General features: G+C 39.3%; 1 protein-coding gene across 3 annotated transcripts in view; it reads right to left on the bottom strand.

Moving 5' to 3' along the window:
• Nucleotides 1-474: 474 nt before the first annotated feature.
• LOC121879219 overlaps nucleotides 475-21,661 on the bottom strand; it is a 27,205-nt gene continuing 6,018 nt past the window's right edge. For all 3 annotated transcript variants that reach the window (XM_042385814.1, XM_042385815.1, XM_042385813.1), the window contains exons 2-22: nucleotides 20,530-20,833; nucleotides 19,833-20,174; nucleotides 18,543-18,785; nucleotides 16,899-17,174; nucleotides 15,890-16,138; nucleotides 14,793-15,122; nucleotides 13,802-14,059; nucleotides 13,249-13,503; nucleotides 12,813-13,112; nucleotides 11,409-11,711; nucleotides 10,583-10,840; nucleotides 10,030-10,284; nucleotides 9,594-9,893; nucleotides 8,191-8,493; nucleotides 5,870-6,127; nucleotides 5,167-5,360; nucleotides 4,622-4,712; nucleotides 4,087-4,192; nucleotides 3,447-3,729; nucleotides 2,628-2,723; nucleotides 475-1,241 (exon numbers count right to left, since the gene is read on the bottom strand). In XM_042385814.1, the coding sequence (XP_042241748.1) occupies nucleotides 1,215-1,241; nucleotides 2,628-2,723; nucleotides 3,447-3,729; nucleotides 4,087-4,192; nucleotides 4,622-4,712; nucleotides 5,167-5,360; nucleotides 5,870-6,127; nucleotides 8,191-8,493; nucleotides 9,594-9,893; nucleotides 10,030-10,284; nucleotides 10,583-10,840; nucleotides 11,409-11,711; nucleotides 12,813-13,112; nucleotides 13,249-13,503; nucleotides 13,802-14,059; nucleotides 14,793-15,122; nucleotides 15,890-16,138; nucleotides 16,899-17,174; nucleotides 18,543-18,785; nucleotides 19,833-20,174; nucleotides 20,530-20,605 (4,803 nt within the window). In that variant the 5' untranslated portion in view covers nucleotides 20,606-20,833 and the 3' untranslated portion in view covers nucleotides 475-1,214. The remainder of the gene's footprint in view (nucleotides 1,242-2,627; nucleotides 2,724-3,446; nucleotides 3,730-4,086; nucleotides 4,193-4,621; nucleotides 4,713-5,166; nucleotides 5,361-5,869; nucleotides 6,128-8,190; nucleotides 8,494-9,593; nucleotides 9,894-10,029; nucleotides 10,285-10,582; nucleotides 10,841-11,408; nucleotides 11,712-12,812; nucleotides 13,113-13,248; nucleotides 13,504-13,801; nucleotides 14,060-14,792; nucleotides 15,123-15,889; nucleotides 16,139-16,898; nucleotides 17,175-18,542; nucleotides 18,786-19,832; nucleotides 20,175-20,529; nucleotides 20,834-21,661) is intronic.

Raw genomic sequence — 21,661 nt, 5'->3', positions numbered from 1 at the left:
TCAGTCGAGTGTCCTTAATTGGAGCTGGCGGACGCTCGCCCCACAAGGGGTCACAGCTCAAGATTGAAGAAGCCGAAGTCCAGAAAACTGTGAGGGCAAACTTTTTCGGAGTGAGAGTTGTAAACTCTTGGAACAATCTACCAGAAAATGTTGTGACGGTACCGAGTGTGAGCTCTTTCAAGAAGACTTGACCAACACAGGAGCAGGTTCAGGTAAATTCAGGAGCCAGTACATGCCCAGTACTTGCCAACAGTGCGTAACAGAGACCGATAGCCCAAGCGGCTAACGAGCCGATTCGTAGTGAAGAGGATAAAAGTAAAAAGTAAAAGTAAATATTGTACTATATTATATTTAATGTATCATTTTTACCTTTCTATGAAAAAACAGTAACTTTATTATACTGAACTATATATATATATATATATATATATATATATATATATATATATATATATATATATATATATATATATATATATATATATTATTTTGTTATAGCATATCATGGATGATATTTATACAGTACTATCTACTTTTATTTTGCTAGAAAATTCCAGGATTCCTGGATAAAATTTTAACTTGCACAATACAGAAAGTCTTATATAAGCATTAGGTATGTACTGTACAGTACAACCAAACACCATATGTGAGGATGTGTAAGTTAAAAAGCTGTGATGACGTCATTCCTGAGGGTACAGTGTTGTCTGCCACAATTAATACAATAACAAAATTACAATGACCATAATCATTTTTTTAAAACGTACTTTTACAGTAACTCCAACTTTAATATAACAACAACGTCTTTTGTAATTAACCTGATTGATGAACAAGTCATTTGGTAACTGGCTGGACACTGATAACATCAAGGTTGTTGTGTACAGTAGTGTGTAGATGCTCATAGTTGGGTCAACCTTTAATCATGAACACCAAAAAGCTGCTACTAGAACGTCTTTATACTGTACTGTATATAATCATGAGCTAAGGTATTACAGAGTTTGATAATGCTTTAACACACACACAGACTTAAATGTTTAAAAAATGGACACTGGAACAAACAACTGAGACAGCAGCCATAAAACTGTAACTTCTAAAAGTTTGGGCAACTGTTTCGGAGACTTCAGGGAGGGGTATATAGTATGCCCGGCTGTAGGTTCATAGTACATCACGAAGTTCCAGAAGCTGTCTTAATATTAGTTCACGAGTCTTCAGATGCATTAGAAATCCGTTCTTCCATAAGACGTCTGAAAAGAAAGAATGTAAATTTAATGTAAGGATTTAAATTCCCAGGTAAGGCATGGATCACCCATTAGGTCCCTCCATCTCCTTACGTTGTGCACCATGATGCCCTCAGGACACATCCCTAACTTAACATGTCAGTAGGCACCAGATTCCTTCTATTGTATAATAGGTCAGGTTTGCACAAAAGAAACCTTACATTATCGAAAACTTCAGTATCAAAAAACCCTGAGCAAAAGTGTCCATATGTAATTCACTTTGACTACTGTATACTACATTTGGGACAACTGCAAGGACTTCTCGATGTGTACAAGGACATGACCATGTTGTCAACCATACCATCAGTAATAGACAGAGAAATGACCTTGAAGGTAGATGGGTTAGTGTGAGGGGAGGTGGTGGTGCTGGAGTTCATTGTTTATGACATATCCTTTGACTTTAGAAATAATTGAGGTGTGAGCTTGGGTCAGTAGTTGGAATAAAAAGATGGATCAGCTTTTTGGGGAACAAGCTGGAAACTGGCTATTTTTCAAGAGAAAGGAACATCATGAAAATGTAGGAAAGGGTAAAAATCTTAAAACAGCTGGAACATCTTAGGTGCGGTTATTTTAAGGATGAGAGATGAGAGACCACCATGTACTGGGACTTTGTTTAAAGTCCAGTTCCAAACTGAAAGTACAGCTCAAGGCTGAAGAAGCCCCACGTCCAGAAAACTGTGAGGGCAAACCTTTTCGTAGTGAGAATCATGAACTCTTGGATCACTGAGAGTGTCGTGACGGCACTGAGTATTGTTCGTGAGGAGTGAGGCCTTCATGTCTCGTGACAGTACTGGAGGAAAGTGTAATACTCCGGGGAAAACCTGTCATGTTTGGTACTATTACACAGGATAACACCCACCTTACATCCCAGCCCGGGGAGAGGGAGATGAAGGGAAGGAGGAAGAGAGAAGGAGATAAAGAGAAGGATATAAAAAGGAGATAAATGTAAGGAGATAAAAATAAGGAGGATACGGGAAGGAGATGTAGGGAAGTAGGAAAAAGGAAGGAAAGTAGAATGTCAGTATTAACACTAACATTTCCATCATGTAGCTACTGGAAACGGAACTGAATGGTCCCCCAAGGTGAAGCCACAGATGAGCTGCATAAGAGTTGCATCCAGTGAGACCAGAATGAAGGGGCGAAGAGAGTTAAGTGAACAGGGTGCGTGGAATGGTGGAGGATGCCAGAGAATGTAAAAGTTGCGTTGGGTCAAGTAAGAATCCAGTTTATAGTTTAGCTCCTGAACACAGAGTCAATAAGAAACATAATAGTGATCCTCTTACCCCTGATGTAACTGGATATGTAGGAAAGTTAATAAAGTAGAACATGATAATAGAATTGTCCTCAACTTACAGATGGAGAGGGTTTTGGTGGCGGTGTTGGCCTTACGCGGACTACTGGTAGACGCCCTTGCGGTCGAAAGCGTGAGTCACCATTACCTGGTTGTGGCTGTGAAGATATACAGTACAATACCATTAGCTACTTAAATGTGTTCTTTGCAAAATTTATATGATATACTATATAGCCATATCTTATGAGCAGTTTGAATTATTTTCTCATAACTTACATGGATTCTGTATTACTCTTAATGCATTGTGAACATCTATAAAAAATTAATGTAAGTGAAGGTGTCAGGAAGCACCGAGCTGGTTGACTGAAGCTTCAGCAAAAGGCAACATTAAAAACATTAAAGCTATATTTTCCATCACATAATAAACCATTCTTGTGAACTGTGCTTTGTTCATTCTAATTTTTTACATTTTTGATTCACAGATACACTTTTGTGTTAAGACTGGCCAAAAGTTTTATGTTACTATATACATTACAGTATTTACATCCAATGTGTGCAGCAGTGAGGATCTTATTTTCATTTGAAACCTTTATAAATAATGAACTCTACAGCGGGTAAACAATACCTACAGTAACAGACAATGCCAGTAGTGTACTACGCCTGGATGAAAGAAGGGACAGAATAAGAGTAACCATTTTACAAGGTCCCAGGTGAAGTATTTTTAACTCTTGAAAGATAAGGGCTTTAGAAACTCTGAAATTAAATTACACTTCTGCTCATCCATAAGGTCTCTTTCCTAATTCTTTTCTCCATTATACAGTTTCAGTGTCTGTTTGAAAAGTCTGTACCAGTTGAACAACAGAACAGGTGTGTGAACCTACCGCCACTGAATCGCGTTGCTTTTGGAATTTGTGGTCTGGCGAATGATACTCCTCGTCCCCTGCTTGTTGATGGGAGGATGGCTGATATGAGGTGCGTGGCTCCTCCCTGGCCCGCATTGATGGGGATGCACGTGAGGAAATGCGTGGAGCGTCTCTGGGCATGATAAATATGGGAGAGTCCCTGGGTGATGGGTATGCTTCGTTATCCCTTCCACTGGTGCTCTCTTTCTCGTATGCCAGTTGTATCTCCCGCTGCACTTCTTTGTGTGCCCGCTTCTTCTTTCTGTCGGGATAAAGCGACTGTTATTAGTATCTACACTTACCAACACACTACTATATCTACACCATTGTCAAATTTCTGAACGACTCTCTGAATGCTCCTCCAAGTAGTTGTAGAATCCAGGTTAAAGTTGTTTTAGTTATTCATATTAATTGAACCTATTGAGTTGGTCTTATCTAGTCTCCTCCATCTTCTGAAGTCAATCTGCAGTACAGTACTAGCAATTCCAGGAGTGACATTATGCAGAAGGAACACGGTCTATATGTATATAAACTACACGTGAGTTGATTGATCTCAGGATGGTGCAGGATGAATAGATGTCATAATGGAGAAGAGGCCCACTGAACACCCATCACTTACACGACAAAGATGGTTATAAAGGCGATGAAGGCCAGGCCGAAGACGGAGCCGAGGACTGACACAACGATGACCCAGTTAGGAGTTGTTGTTGGTGGCGCTCCTGGGACTGTAGGAAGAGGTAATAGGGCTGAAGTTTGGGAGGGAGAAGCTAGAGGATTCAATCATCTTCTAATACATACGGAGTCAGGTATAACAACATATGTACTTCATATTGTGAGTCATACTGCTATTTTTCTTTTAATTTCTTACAAATCCTTCATTATGAGGTAGGGTGGCTGAAATCTAGTGCAAGCAAAGACTCTCTCTCTCTCTCTCTCTCTCTAACATTTGCTCTAACTGCCATATAAAGCTATATCTGGGTTATCTGTCACTTTACACATATCAACATCACACATCAGCAACATAACCTTCCCAATAAACCATCACATGCTAATGGTCATATGCAAACTGAGCTGCTTCTTATATATCTTTCCCCCTTCATGTATAGCTGACAAATTAATACACACTAATACTTGAAGTCCTGATCAGTACTCACAGTAGGATATGAGGAGTGCTGACTCTTTCACAGCACCGTTCTCATCAAAAGACACCACTAGCACGTTCACAGGTTTACTGTAGCCTGAGTTCTAGCAGTAAAGGACAGAAACATGTAATTTATGGCCTGTACGATACTCTAAAGTTAAATAATGGTCCCCAAGCAATACAGACAACTTTTTGTATAATGATCTAAGATGAATTTTGTAGCATATTAATGTTTACGGGGAAAAGTATGGTTGTTAGTTAGTATCAGATATATTTTCACTCAGAAATATCAGATGAAGTCACACACTAAAACATTTAGCTAAAACTGTAAAGGAAAGTATGTTCCTGTACATACTCAACCAGGAAGCTTAAAGGGTGAAAGAGATGTTTAACTTAACTGTCTTGACACTACTGTACTGACCTTCTCACACCTCTTTTAATAATTGGGAAAAGTTAATATAATTTACCCTCTACTTCTAGACTGTCTTTGTTACAGTACCTGCAGCAACATGAACTTCAGTATTTAACATGCATATTAGGGGGGAAGAAAAAGCTTACCTTAATCGTTCGAGTACAAACGTGACTATCCTTGTTAATAATACAGGGTACATTGTTTTCAGTTGTGTACACAGTGGAGGGGTCATTGGGGTCATAGGCGATGACCTCTAGTGAACTGCTATTACTGTCATCGGTGATCAGGATCACATTGACTTTACCACTTTCCACTGTCACGGACACATGTGATGAGAACTCTGTAACAAGAGAGTTATTATTATATTAACCATTATGTGTCCCCCCCTTGAAGAAATGGTTGTATATGGCTTGTGACTGCTCCAGGCTGTTCTTACGGATATCTGGCAATACTCTGTGGAAGTCATGTGTACCCGTGACAAGCGAGGGTACCACAGGGCAGTGTATTGAGCCTGTGTTGTTTGTTTGCTTCATAAATGACATGCCAGAAGCTATACACTCCTCCATACAAATGTTTGTAGACGATGCCAAGTTATTTATGGAAATTAAGAACCAAATAGACTGTGAAGAGCTGCTCCTCCAACACCGATCACGTCACACAGGTAACTGACACAGTTTATTGTGAGATGTGAATGACTTAGCATAGAGTGCACATTTTACCATAGTTAATTTATAAAACACTCTGTTTATCATACTGTCACTATGGAAATTACTGTACCTGTAGTTTTCATGTCAACATACTAAAATGATAATTTTGAATAAACTTTCTGAATCTGGATCTGATTTCTACCTTTGAATGGGGTGACATTCTCATCACACTCATCCACTTTGGTGGGAACCTCTGAGGCTGTGTTGTCCAACGTCTTGCACCGCTCCAGGTTCAAATTCGACTGTCCTCCCTCCTGCAGGAAGTAGCAGGTGGTGTTACCCTTCAAGCAGATCTTATTTTTATCGGGGAGATGATACTCGGCGTCAAAGGGAGATATCCGCAGGGAGGCGCTAGTGTTATGCTTCTCAGCTCCCACCCAATCCAGATTGTCGTTCAACTCTGTAATGTACAAGTCAAGTAATAAGGTTATATAGAAGAGAATGGCTTCTTAATATTATGAAGATTATGTTACATAGTCACAACTAACAATAAGACGGCAAGGTCAATGGTCATTATCATAAATGAGAGGACTTCAGAATTGTTCACAACTATGGAAATACAGCAAAGTCATTCTCATTTATACAGTAAAGTCACTCTCTATTATGGGATGTAGTCAGTTAGTAATCAATAATGGTAATACAATACAATAAAGTGCTGTAGTTATCAATTACGGTAATACAGTACTTGTAATCACTATCTTACAGAAATACTATCATTTACTGTAAAGGAGCACCATAGTCATTGTCAGACACACAATTATGTAGTCATCATCACTGAGAATACTGTAATAATTCATGAGACAACATAGCAGTAATGCCTGGGTTGTGTGCAGTGAAAGAGTCATATCTTCTTCAGGTGTGTTGGTTAAAAACTTAAACCATTAACAGAGTCGAAATAAACTGAAATGCCACATACTCAACCAGTTATCATAATATTGTATACAGCCTGTACCTTTAAACAGTAAATACAGACCATATGAAGATTAGCCACCCCAGTGTTCTTTCAACTTGTGATCAAACACCCTAAGGGGATTAGATTAGGTTAAGTTATGTTGGAATACGTTAATATTAGGGTGGTTAATCTTAAGATGAAATAAGCTGAGGTGGTAATCTTCATGAGATCTGTGAATACTATTATAATTAATCGTTTATAAAAAACAAGCTCTAACGCATGCATAGAGGAAGACAAGTATTCTGTAAGGTATATTAAACCACAAGCTATATTAACTAGTAGCTCTGAGAGTGAGACTTGACCAACACTAGAGCAGGTTCAGGTACACTCAGGAGCCAGTACATGCCCAGTACTTGCCAACAGTGCGTAACACAGACGTGACCGATCGCCCAAGCGGCTAACGAGCTGATCAGTGGTCAAGAGGATAAAAATAAAATAAAAAAGTAAAGTAAAAAGTTAAATATATCCTGCAGCTGTTTGTGACTATATTTTCCCCTGTGGATGATGCCCACTTGGAGACAAATAATGTATTCACTAGGTCAACAGGTGAGGCTGGGAATTAATCTATTAATTAATTTACTGTACCTTTCTGTTACATCCTTTGAATCTAAGAAAGACTTACCTGTATTATACGCAACAGCTGGTATTTAAAGTAGGAGAATAACATGTACTGCCTCTCGGGTGTAGGCACCTCACTAGTCAGCCATCAGTCGGGTTTGATATAGTGGACCTTAGGAGCCATTTCCGACCCCCCAGATACTTCACCATCTGATACAGGCATATTTCCCAAGACAGTGTCCTCATACAGACAAGGTAAGTGTTTAAGTCGCTCTTTTATAGTGGCTGGTGGTTTAGTACAGCATATTGATACAAAGTTGTTAACATTATCATGGTATGGTGAACCTTCGTATTTATGTTGTTTGTGAGGGCTGTTTACAGTTTGTTAAAACACACCTGACAAGTTAGTCCAGTGGGGATGACATAACTGAAGTTGTGTTGAGGAGACAACCTGATCTCTAAGCCAAGTAGTTCATTCTGTCTAGAGGTGACTTTTATTTCCAAGTTTTGGGGTCAGGTCTCATCTTGAGTGGTTCTCCCTGGTGAGACTTGACAGATAGGGTGTCTCAGAAAAATGTATACACACACACACTGCCTCACAGACTATCATGGAGATGCCGTGAGTGCTGGCATTACAACAGCAACCGTGTCTTCACTTAATGATGTGTGTCTCACAGAACGTTGTGGGAGAAAGTACTGAAGAATGCTAACTTATTAATAACAATTAAACAAACAAACCTTGTAACCACATCTTAGCCGTGTGAATGTATTGTTCCAGATGTTAACTGAAGAAAAAAATCAAATTTCCATTTTGCTTCTTGGGATATAAATGACCTGTATTATATAAAATACAGTACTGTATTTAAGTAATTGTAGTCTGGGATGCTACGGTACAGGTACTCTTATATTTCTCAAAGTTATTAGATAAAAACATAATATAGTTTTCTTATTACCTTCCACCATCAGGTAGACCTGGCCCACAGACTGTAATGCATCTTCACGACCTCGAGCAACCAAGAAGAATTTGGTCAGCATCCCTGGGATAAACACCGGGTCTTGGTGGGTGAATTCATAGGTGGAGGATGAGTTAGGGACCATTTTACCATCTTTACAGGTGGCCTCCACTGTAATGTCACTTTCCTTCACCACAGACAGCTGCACACTGCTCGTATCCTCCTGAAGGGCCGCTGCAAGGCTCACTCTAGTGGTGCCATCATCAATCTTGCTCACCTTGGTGACAATGCTCGTGTGAGGTTCTGACAAAATGAAAATTGTGGGGCTAAATGATGAAGGGCACTAGTATGAAGGGGTACCACTCTGGAGGGGCACCACCACTCAGAAGGGGCACCACCACTCAGAAGGGGCAACACCACTCAGAAGAGGACTCTCTCTAGGATTCACTTCCCCACTTTCCATTCACCCAATCCCTCAGAGTTAACTCGCTGCTCGCCTCCTCCCTCCTTCAACAGCCTGTGTGTGTGGAACTTATGACTTCTACAGCGCCCGTCTCTCCTTAGTGTCAGCTACCTTAAGCTAAGCGACTCTTGTGTATTATACTTCTATCGTCTAAGTGACCTCATGTGCTACTTTGATACTTAGGCAATACCTCTGTGCTCACATGTGACTTTTGTGGTCTTGCCAGTGACCTGATATCATTACCCCTCATGTATTAGTGATGCCAGGTCAGAGACTGTTACTTACCTACTTTATACGGGACCACCACAGTGCTCTTATTCTTGTGTCTGTTTTGGTCTCTTATTCCCTTAAATTCTTGAGCATCTGACTATACCTAGCGTAGCACTGGCGACTTGTCATGACCCCAGCCTATCCAGTTGAAGTAATATATACCAACTCAAGCTGTGGTGGTGGTGGTAGACCTATGGAACAGTTTACCAGCCCATGCAGTGGTGGTGAACAGGAACAAAGGAGAGATCCTACACATGTCAGTGGCCTTTTATCATTTAAACTAATTACAATAGTTAATTTCTATATTCGGTAGTCACCCCAGAAGATCCAATCATGTCACCTAACTGACTTAATGTAATCTGACTGGAAGAACATTCTAACCAAGTTCTGTCCGATAATTTAAAACACAGGAATTATCGTACAGTACATTTATCCTTACACAGAAACATAAACCCAAAGAACCTGACCTCCTGAAATGTGGCTGTTGCTGAAAATTATTTTATATTTCAATATTGTGACAGAAACATGAATTAAAATATGAAATCCTACCCAAATTAACTAGAATTATATTTCATACAAATTAAAATAATAAAATGAAATATTAAGTTTCAAAAAGTATTAGAAAAAAAGAATGTAACAAACATAAGATATTAATTCTGTATTGTTTTACCGAATGAGGAGTCCATGTCGCCGGCCTTTGTTATAATATGGCTGCTGTCGCCTTTTCTCTGCACCGTGACAGTGTAGGAGGAGATCGTCCCAACCAGGAAGTGAGCCACACAGTTCATATTCTTTTCGTTACAACTCACTTCAGTAGCAGGTATGGCGTCCCTGCTCAAAGGAGGACTGTTGTTGTTGATAAGTAATGCTTCTGTTGCTTGGACAGTTGCTTTATAGCTCTCTGGGTTGGGAGTGATCCAGCGCACCTCTAGTAGGTCCTTAGTAAGCTGTTTTGTTTCCACTTGCAGGTCTAAGATAAAACCACACGAGTCAATACAAACCCAATCATTTGTGATATTAGATGGTATAAACACAGAGCTAGTATGAACAACTCCTCCCTTACTCTTAGGGGAGAGATAGCATCTTCCTCAGGTACCATAACAAACCTTGGAATGTTTCCTTTTTCGACTCCAACACTACTTCATCATCCTGAAGGCACACCACGAACACAGAGAAGGCTGGAGGATGGGAGTTTAATTCTACTTCACAAGGAGTTGGAGGGTCAAGTGGACAGTCTTTTATATCATTGCCAGGCGCCACCACCTCAAGGGTCTTCGCTTCTTTGGTGCATTCTGTTCGGACAACCATGGTATTCTGGGTCTTTTGTTCATTTAAGTTCAGATGTACAGGGTTGACCAGTTCTGTTGGTGAATAGGAAAGGATAATCAACGGTTTGTGTGATTGTAACTTCACTACTGTACTACCAAGCTACTCTCTTTGATAAGTTAAGGTGTACACTTTATATAGTTTGTACTTAGATGAGTGTTAATGACATCTGGCTATGGATACTGTACTCTCTTTAAACCTGAACTTATAAATAAACCCCTCTCTTCATAACTAAACACTGTACCAATCTTTCAATTTTAAAATATTCCTATTATATACAGATCAAAACCTCTCACTGAATATTTAGCATCAAGAATGTGACCTTGCTCTTACCCTTAAAATTCGTGGGTTGCTGTTCCATACATTGCTGAACTGTTTCTACTGTGTCGCCGGGAATGTTGTTCTTAAGACTGAGACACAGAGACAAAAGCTTAGTCAAACTGGCATCATCCTCGAAGTAACAGGGGCTCACAGTACTGTTACACTTGTTGTCGGGTTTGTTGCCTACAGTCAGGTCTTCGGTGTTATTGGTGGCAACTCGTAGTGTCGTGCTTGTACTGTCAACCCAAGCCATATCCTCGATGTTGATGGCTGAAAGGTGGTGAAACATCCTTTAAAGTCTTCGAATTACGTGAAGATTAGCTTTCCCCTAGCTTATGACACCTTAAGATCAAATACCCTATAATTAACCTAACCTAATCTAATCTATCCCAACCTACATGACCTGTGTGTGTAGACTTGAAGACGCAGCAACACTTCCATGACACGATCCCATTATTATTATTATTATTATTATTATTATTATTATTATTATGGAGATGGCGTGAGTGCTGGCATTACAACAGCAACCGTGTCTTCACTTAATGATGTGTGTGTCTCACAGAACGTTGTGGGAGAAAGTACTGAAGAATGCTAACTTATTAATAACAATTAAACAAACAAACCTTGTAACCACATCTTAGCCGTGTGAATGTATTGTTCCAGATGTTAACTGAAGAAAAAAATCAAATTTCCATTTTGCTTCTTGGGATATAAATGACCTGTATTATATAAAATACAGTACTGTATTTAAGTAATTGTACTCTGGGATGCTACGGTACAGGTACTCTTATATTTCTCAAAGTTATTAGATAAAAACATAATATAGTTTTCTTATTACCTTCCACCATCAGGTAGACCTGGCCCACAGACTGTAATGCATCTTCAGGACCTCGAGCAACCAAGAAGAATTTGGTCAGCATCCCTGGGATAAATACCGGGTCTTGGTGGGTGAATTCATATGTGGAGGATGAGTTAGGGACCATTTTACCATCTTTACAGGTGACCTCCACTGTAATGTCACTTTCCTTCACCACAGACAGCTGCACACTGCTCGTATCCTCCTGAAGGGGCGCTGCAAGGCTCACTCTAGTGGTGCCATCATCAATCTTGCTCACCTTGGTGACAATGCTCGTGTGAGGTTCTGACAAAATGAAAATTGTGGGGTTAAATGATGAAGGGCACTAGTATGAAGGGGTACCACTCTGGAGGGGCACCACCACTCAGAAGGGGCACCACCACTCAGAAGGGGCAACACCACTCAGAAGAGGACTCTCTCTAGGATTCACTTCCCCACTTTCCATTCACCCAATCCCTCAGAGTTAACTCGCTGCTCGCCTCCTCCCTCCTTCAACAGCCTGTGTGTATGGAACTTATGACTTCTACAGCGCCCGTCTCTCCTTAGTGTCAGCTACCTTAAGCTAAGCGACTCTTGTGTATTATACTTCTATCGTCTAAGTGACCTCATGTGCTACTTTGATACTTAGGCAATACCTCTGTGCTCACATGTGACTTTTGTGGTCTTGCCAGTGACCTGATATCATTACCCCTCATGTATTAGTGATGCCAGGTCAGAGACTGTTACTTACCTACTTTATACGGGACCACCACAGTGCTCTTATTCTTGTGTCTGTTTTGGTCTCTTATTCCCTTAAATTCTTGAGCATCTGACTATACCTGGCGTAGCACTGGCGACTTGTCATGACCCCAGCCTATCCAGTTGAAGTAATATATACCAACTCAAGCTGTGGTGGTGGTGGTAGACCTATGGAACAGTTTACCAGCCCATGCAGTGGTGGTGAACAGGAACAAAGGAGAGATCCTACACATGTCAGTGGCCTTTTATCATTTAAACTAATTACAATAGTTAATTTCTATATTCGGTAGTCACCCCAGAAGATCCAATCATGTCACCTAACTGACTTAATGTAATCTGACTGGAAGAACATTCCAACCAAGTTCTGTCCGATAATTTAAAACACAGGAATTATCGTACAGTACATTTATCCTTACACAGAAACATAAACCCAAAGAACCTGACCTCCTGAAATGTGGCTGTTGCTGAAAATTATTTTATATTTCAATATTGTGACAGAAACATGAATTAAAATATGAAATCTTACCCAAATTAACTAAAATTATATTTCATACAAATTAAAATAAAAAATGAAATATTAAGTTTCAAAAAGTATTAGAAAAAAAAAGAATGTAACAAACATAAGATATTAATTCTGTATTGTTTTACCGAATGAGGAGTCCATGTCGCCGGCCTTTGTTATAATATGGCTGCTGTCGCCTTTTCTCTGCACCGTGACAGTGTAGGAGGAGATCGTCCCAAGCAGGAAGTGAGCCACACAGTTCATATTCTTTTCGTTACAACTCACTTCAGTAGCAGGTATGGCGTCCCTGCTCAAAGGAGGACTGTTGTTGTTGATAAGTAATGCTTCTGTTGCTTGGACAGTTGCTTTATAGCTCTCTGGGTTGGGAGTGATCCAGCGCACCTCTAGTAGGTCCTTAGTAAGCTGTTTTGTTTCCACTTGCAGGTCTAAGATAAAACCACATGAGTCAATACAAACCCAATCATTTGTGATATTAGATGGTATAAACACAGAGCTAGTATGAACAACTCTTCCCTTACTCTTAGGGGAGAGATAGCATCTTCCTCAGGTACCATAACAAACCTTGGAATGTTTCCTTTTTCGACTCCAACACTACTTCATCATCCTGAAGGCACACCACGAACACAGAGAAGGCTGGAGGATGGGAGTTTAATTCTACTTCACAAGGAGTTGGAAGGTCAAGTGGACAGTCTTTTATATCATTGCCAGGCGCCACCACCTCAAGGGTCTTCGCTTCTTTGGTGCATTCTGTTCGGACTTCCATGGTATTCTGGGTCTCTTGTTCATTTAAGGTCAGATTTACAGAGTTGACCAGTTCTGTTGGTGAATAGGAAAGGATAATCAACGGTTTGTGTGATTGTAACTTCACTACTGTACTACCAAGCTACTCTCTTTGATAAGTTAAGGTGTACACTTTATATAGTTTGTACTTAGATGAGTGTTAATGACATCTGGCTATGAATACTGTACTCTCTTTAAACATGAACTTATAAATAAACCCCTCTCTTCATAACTAAACACTGTACCAATCTTTCAATTTTAAAATATTCCTATTATATACAGATCAAAACCTCTCACTGAATATTTAGCATCAAGAATGTGACCTTGCTCTTACCCTTAAAATTCGTGGGTTGCTGCTCCTTGCATTGCTGAACTGTTTCTACTGTGTCGCCAGGAATGTTGTTCTTAAGACTGAGACACAGAGACAAAAGCTTAGTCAAACTGGCATCATCCTCGAAGTAACAGGGGCTCACAGTACTGTTACACTTGTTGTCGGGTTTGTTGCCTACAGTCAGGTCTTCGGTGTTATTGGTGGCAACTCGTAGTGTCGTGCTTGTACTGTCAACCCAAGCCATATCCTCGATGTTGATGGCTGAAAGGTGGTGAAACCTCCTTTAAATTCTTCGAATTACGTGAAGATTAGCTTTCCCCTAGCTTATGACACCTTAAGATCAAATACCCTATAATTAACCTAACCTAATCTAATCTATCCCAACCTACATGACCTGTGTGTGTAGACTTGAAGACGCAACAACACTTCCATGACACGATCCCATTATTATTATTATTATTATTATTATTATTATTATTATTATTATTATTATTATTATTATTATTATTATTATTATTATTATTATTATTATTATTATTATTATTATTATTATTATTATTATTATTATATCACTATTATTATTATTATTATTATTTCTATTATCACTATTATTATTATTATTTTTAATAGGTAGAGTAATGGCCAAACACGATTTTATTAATTTCCTGAATACTTTTTGTGCATCACAGTCAAAATCACGAGACAATAACCAATAGGTATTGTATTATACTCTGTACTCACATATACACAACAAACTCACATGTACACAACTACAGTAACTCACATGTACACAACAAACTAACGTGTACACAACTACAGTAACTCACATGTACACAACAAACTAACGTGTACACAACTACAGTAACTCACATATACACACTAGCTCATACACTATATGTAGGCCCTTATTTTTGAGACAACTCTCTGAGACTGTGTTATACATTGCACTGAGAGAGAGAGAGAGAGAGAGAGAGAGAGAGAGAGACTGACTCGCCTTGTAATGTGATGTAAGCGGGACCAACAACCCCAACATCACCATCTTCCTTGTAGCCAATAGCAAGAAAATCCATCGTAGTAGTTCCCTCACCGTCCAATATATCATCGTCGAACTCAAATCTAAACTCACCATCGTCCTTTACTTTTCCCTCATAGTAAGTTTCCCTGTACGTTCGAGAGTCTCCCTGATTTACCAGGATTAATTTAGCCACGGTGACTTTGGTGATGCCTTCAGAGTGGGACGCCATCGTGATCGCCGACTTAGTTGTCTGTTCTGTGTCGATTATTTGCGTCAACTTCGTCACCTTATTCTTCTGTGGAGTTGTATCTGTAATTTATAATGGTGATGAATCATAGCACTGTATTCTCTTATGAACACTGCAGGGTTAATAAACTCGGCTGTATGTCTGTCATGTTTAGGCCAATATGACTAAATTAAAGCTTTTGCATTGTATTAAATCAACAATGAGTGGATTTTATTTATTTTTTTAGGTTATTGTATTTTCTTTTACAGTTAACTTCAATTTTTTTTCTCGTAATCTTATCAATCATGTTTTCTAATTTATTTAATCTGATTCTTTGATGGCTGCCTCTGTCTCTTTACAAATACTGTACCTACATTAACATAATAAACACCTTGAATTATCTGAGGACACCTATGAAGTATATTGTGGTTAGGTTAAGTTAGGTTATGTGAGAATGTATTAAAATATGATTAACAGGACTGATAAAAGGTGACGAGACTTCTTGAGAGAATTCCTTACCCACGTATAGTTTAGCTACTAGAGTCCATTCATCTCTCTCCCTCTGAACCACTAACTTCCCAAGATTCAGACTCGTGAACCCGAAGCAGTAGATTGATACATTATTCAATCCCATAAATGCTTCGGATTCGTGAGTCTGAATCTCGGGGGTTCATGGTTCAGGGAGAAAGGTGAATGGCCTTTAGTAGTTGAATATGAACAGGTCAATGTTAGTCTTCATCCTACAGGTCAATAAGCAGGGTCAATGTTAGTCTTCATCCTACAGGTCAATAAACAGGTCAATGCTATTCTATTCGTACTAAAAGGACACAAGAACAAAAGTAAAACGTACCAGTAATTTTTGTTGACTGGACACTGTTACTGGTGTCGTTCTTCTCTACACTGACCATCGGAACCTCTGATAAGTCTACATTGACTACGTGTCCCCGGCAAGTGCCATCAGTGCTAGCCGGGCAATTGATGGTCACCTTCGTCTCCTCTTTGGTGGTGGAGGCACTGACAATGTAGGTACCCTCGGTGCCATGTCTCCAAACAACCAACGCAGCATCACCAGTGAGTTTCGCCGTTGATATCTTATACACTGTAAACATGGATAATCACCTTCAGGTTATTAATTATGTGTATTGAAAGTGGGTTAAATTATTACCATATTTAACTGTACTGTTTGTTTAGTTTTAGTCACTGTAATTGTTGTGGTAATCCCTGTGTACGGTAATTCTACTTCATCACATGTACTGTTTAGTTCTGACCAATGCAACACTCACTATTTAAACTCTAATAAAACTACATTATAAGACTTACATAAGACTCACTCCATTTAATAATATCACAGTGTTCCTAATCGTATAGTATTTATATTTATTCGTAGGATCTAATTTCACCTAATTGATCATTTCACAAGTTTTTAACCTTTCGGGAGGTCGCCAAGTCGGTCTGTTGTTAGTGCAGGAGGAAACTCGAGTGATGACTAAACCTGTCTTACATCTGAACTGGGTCGGGGACTGAACCCAGGACACAATTATAAGAGGCAAATGCGTTTCTGCTGCACTACCAACTTCACCAAGTAACTCCAGATAACTTTTCATTATTATTTTGAACGTTTTATTTTAAGTGTACTATTTATATTTTTGACTATTATTACTGTATCTATTACTCTTAAAACGTGAATAATATTTGAAGCCTTATATTTTCCACATCTTTTTCATTTGTAAATATGGTTATAACTATACTGTGTTATATCTCAATATGACTATCTTATTCATGACTACTACTACTATTATTATCATCTTTGGTGGAATAATGGTTCTATCTAGAGACAACAATCAAACTATAATTCTTACCTTCAAAACGGACCATGGCAGCCTCTGTCACATAGCCATCACTATTCAACAGGACTACCATGTTATTGATCACATCCTGTTTATAATCCTCATCGCTTAGTGTTGCCTTGCAGCTTTGTGGGTCCTCCCCCTCTGTCACGCAATCAATCTGAGACAAAATGTTCTTGTCTTCCGGCTTAGAAACAATGACTTGTACTGAAGAAGCATTTGATTTGTAGGTCACACCCAGGGCTTTTACCTCCTGCTGCAGTAACAGTGTTGGGGTGTCAGCCATTTCTGGAAAAGGGAATGTCCTTATAGGTAGACATTGTGGGAACATCCAGCAGTATATGGCTCACGAAGTACAACGTGGCTAAGTTAAATGGCTTTCCACGTAACTGCACTAGTACTGGCACAATAAAAACGACTTTCCCCAGGATCACCCAAACAAAACAATTACGTTGTTCAAAACATTATGAAAGCGGTTTAAACATTAACCCTTGACTCACCAGAGTAATGTATATGAGTTTCTCTCATATCCAAAACAAAGTCAGTTTCTTTTAACATGATTAATAAGATGGTACAACTATCGTCTATATGTAAAGCGATAAAGTAGGGCCTTTATCATGCCCTCTTAAAACATATCCCTGTTTAAGGCTGGTACTGTACTGTACTGGACTGTACTGTACATTTTACCCAACACCAATACAGTATATTATTCTTGTGGTCTGACAGACTAGTTGTTATTTTCAGATAACGATCAAGATCTTTTACCTTTTTGACTCCAATTCTCACCAGCTGTTGGAGTCAATCTAAGGCTTCCTGTCAGTTTCTTTAGACAGATTAACTCGCTATATGTCTGGTTAATAAGAAGGATCATGCCAAGCAACGGCAGGTCCTCAAACATATCATTTTTCATTTCAAACACGAATTTGAATAAGACAAGGACAGTTATTCCCATATTGATGTATGTTATTTTTTCTTATACTATACAATACACAAACAAAGATATTAAAGCGTTATTTAAGCAAAGTAACTGATTCTGGAATTTTAGATTGAATCACGACTTCCAGAAGTAATCATAAAATATATGGGAAGTAAGTGGAGGAAGGTGGTCCGCTTGAGTAATGACTCGGTCGTCCACTAAGATTGTTTACACACTATTTTCTCTTCTCCATCAGTATCTCTTAATATAACTTCCACTGAGTCACTGGGCTGCCAGATCACTCTTTCCCCAGCCATCTTCCATGCAGTCAATTTTGTCCCCTTGACTGTGACACCTGCTGGCTAAGTGTCCCAGTCTTGGAGGTAATACACGAGAATATGGTAACTGTAGTAACACCAGTGAGAGGATGGCAGCTACTTCACTTATGGTAATTCTCGAAGTACAACTTGCCTTCCCAGTGATGGAGTTTTTTAAATTCATAGAAAAGATTCTCCTCTCTCCCGTCTTTCAAATATTTAAAGTCAAAACAGTGCTTACGGCTCATTATTCCATATCATCCATTTGAAGAGTGTGTACAATATTTCATTTTCCTATTTTCTTAATCGTAATGATGTTATTTAACATAAGACTAAACGAAAATTTAAGAATATTGGCAATGACTAAAGTTGTTGACAGAAGAGTAAACTTTTTAAAAATGTACAATGAGTGATAGAACTTACCCTGAGATTGACCGATAACATCATCACAATGCTTGATGGTCTTGTCGCCGGCAGTGAGGTCCTTGCATCTGGGTATTTGAAGGTCATCCATTAGGTCCGTCCTGGGATAATAACAAGGGCTGTCTTCTTGATTACATACTACCTTGTCTTTTACAGGCACATTATCTAAAGTTCCAGTCTCCACGCGAAGGTAACTCACTTCATCATCGCTTGTCCCGACCCACGCCACTCTTGTTCCCAGATCTGCCAGGATACAGCAATAATGAGAAACTTAATCCAATCCTAATTAAATTCATCTTCAAAACATTTTTAAACCCCTGAATAAATCATAACTAGAATATTAAAACGGGCAGAGTGGATAGAGTACACTGAACACTAAGCCAAGTAGGGAAGCACTATACCAGACTACTTTCACCTTTCACGTCTCGAACTTATAACGTCAGGTAGCCATTTCAGGTTAAGTGGGATAGGGTTAGTACGGGCACAAACCATTAACCTGTAGGACTAAAGGTAAACACTTTAGCCATATTGCTCCTGCATCTTATAGCAATATAAATTATACATATTAGTTTAGATGTATAACTGGGGGTTAGATTATCCTAGTCTGGATTTATTTTTTGTGTAACCTTTGATAACACACACACACACACACACACACACACACACACACACACACACACACACACACACACACACACACACACACACACACACACACAATGATTATGACGCTAGTGGAACATAAATTAAAAGTATGAATATTAAAATAGCCATAAAGACATACATATGAATACAAAAGAAACCTGAGAGTACTTCATTATGTATTCTGGGCTACACAATGTTTTACCTATTACTGTGTCTAAACGGTGTTGAACATTGGCAAAGAAAGCACTCAGGAAACTACTGTATTGGGAAGGCAAGTTCATGATAGAAATGGGATCAAATGGAAAATTGTGAACGCATGACAATTTAAAGATAATAATAATAGTAAAACAGTTATTATTATTGTTATTATGGTAGGTTGAATCAGTGGTTGGTGACAGACTGAGGGAGATAGTTGGGACACATTGTTGAACGGGAGAGAATAATAATATGGAAAGGTATGAGACGGACAACTGGGGAACAAGGCAACAGCAAGGAGAGAGATGGGAGTTACGCCCTACAATATGATATTTATGAAAAAGACAAAAGAAAAAAGAAAAAAAAAGTATCTTTCTCGATAAATTGTAATTACTGGTTGACAGGGTTACCCACAACTGGGTCAGTGCCTCGGACCACACCGTCACTTACCTTCTATGTCGACCACTGCATAATAGAAAGCCACATCATCCCTGGTCAAATTGTTTGTTACGTGTAAAATGGTAATGTTGGAAGGAACAAAAGTGCCTTCAAATTCAATGGTCGTCTCTTCACCTGGTGGACATGTTTCATTGACTAAAGTTATGGAATTATAAACCACAAAGTTTGTGGAATTTTTAGAATATAGCGTCCATGTTGTGTAAGCTGGTATGCTTTCATTAGGCTGTATCACCACCCGTATATTCTGCTTGATTCCTTGAGGGTCGTCCTTTCTGTTGACCTGGCGGATCTCTTTCAAGTCTATGGTTGTTGACGGAAACTGGGGAGAGTTCTCTGAAAGGTAAGAGAACGGCGTTAAAATCTTAATTCTCCACCACCTCCCTTCCTTCTCTTCCTCTCCTCTCTCCCATCTTTCTTTAATACTACAGTACTCTCTATGTTCGTTTTAAATCACATTAAGATTACGCATCCAAGCTTATTCACCTGGAGTTTGACCTCCTTAACGCTAACCTAACCTAACTTCCCACTGTAACTACAACCAGGGCTGCTACAATAAGATCCTCCCGTCAAATTTTCTTCATTGTTAAAGTAAATATACGGACATTAGGAAACTTGTCATGATCTTAAAGAGGGGAGCTTGGGCGCAGGTAATCTCACATCACAGTCTGTCAGATAGAAGAGATCTCACCTTCTTGGGTTGCAGTAGTCAGGGAGGCGAGCGAGGAGACTGCCACTACCCACACCACCAGCCACAGAGAGACCATAGTGAGGACCTCCTACACTCTCTTGACCCTTAGTTGATGTCACTTCTCTGGGAGCCCTTAGTTGATGTCACTTCTCTGGGGGGCCCTTAGTTGATGTCACTTCTCTGGGGACCTTAGTTGATGTCACTTCTTTGGGGGCCCTTAGTTGATGTCACTTCTCTGGGGCCCTTAGTTGATGTCACTTCTATGGGGACTTCAGCTGATGTCACCTCTGCACCTGTGTAAAACCTGAAATCACACAACAGGCTGAATTTCTAAAGCTTATTACGACAAGAATAATGTCATACTATAACCATTAACTTCAGATATGCTCGCCTCATATCTCGTGACTTTAGTACTGATGTGTTAAGTCACTTACAGTAGTAGTCGTGGGTAATTGTGGGTTCTCGGTAGTGAAACTGAGCTACAATATGCTGGGAATAAGTCTCCGAATCGAGTCTCTGAAATGACTTACTCTGACTGTCAACTGATGCGGGTGTGTTATTTTGTCTTATTTGGGGTCGATACTGCTTCACTTTAGGAGGGAGCGAGCTTTTGACCCCGGGTGTACCATAGACAGTATGGCTGATACTAAGGATTATCTGAAGATTTAGGCACCCTACTTTATTTCACTTGATTAAATATCGTAACGCTAACTTAACCTAACCTAACCTGACCCTAACCCTAACCTAACCTAACAATAGCCTTCCCAAACACTAACCTAACCAAACCAAACCTAACCTAACCCCCAGGTAGTGTTGGAAGGGACTAATCCAACATAATCAATAGAAAGTCTCCACTACCCAGCATACATAATACAGTGTCAATAGTCACACCCCTAGCGGCCACTACAACAACTAATAAGTTCGTCTTAGTTTTACAACATTATACACAAATTATAAGACACCGGATGTTCAAATCAAAACAGGGACATAAATCATAAGTACCCCTAATTCAGTAGATAATTACCTATTTCTTCTTAATGTACCTATTTTGCCTATTACTTTCTGATATTCACAAGGGATCAACTAATTGTTCTGAGAATCTAGGGAGAAATCTAGACATTAGTTGTCAATC

Source organism: Homarus americanus, unplaced genomic scaffold (assembly GCF_018991925.1).
Source record: "Homarus americanus isolate GMGI-L3 unplaced genomic scaffold, GMGI_Hamer_2.0 scaffold19824, whole genome shotgun sequence".
NCBI classification, from domain to species: domain Eukaryota; kingdom Metazoa; phylum Arthropoda; class Malacostraca; order Decapoda; family Nephropidae; genus Homarus; species Homarus americanus.
The sequence above is the reverse complement of the archived record's forward strand: the minus strand, read 5'-3'. Positions and strand labels throughout refer to the sequence as shown.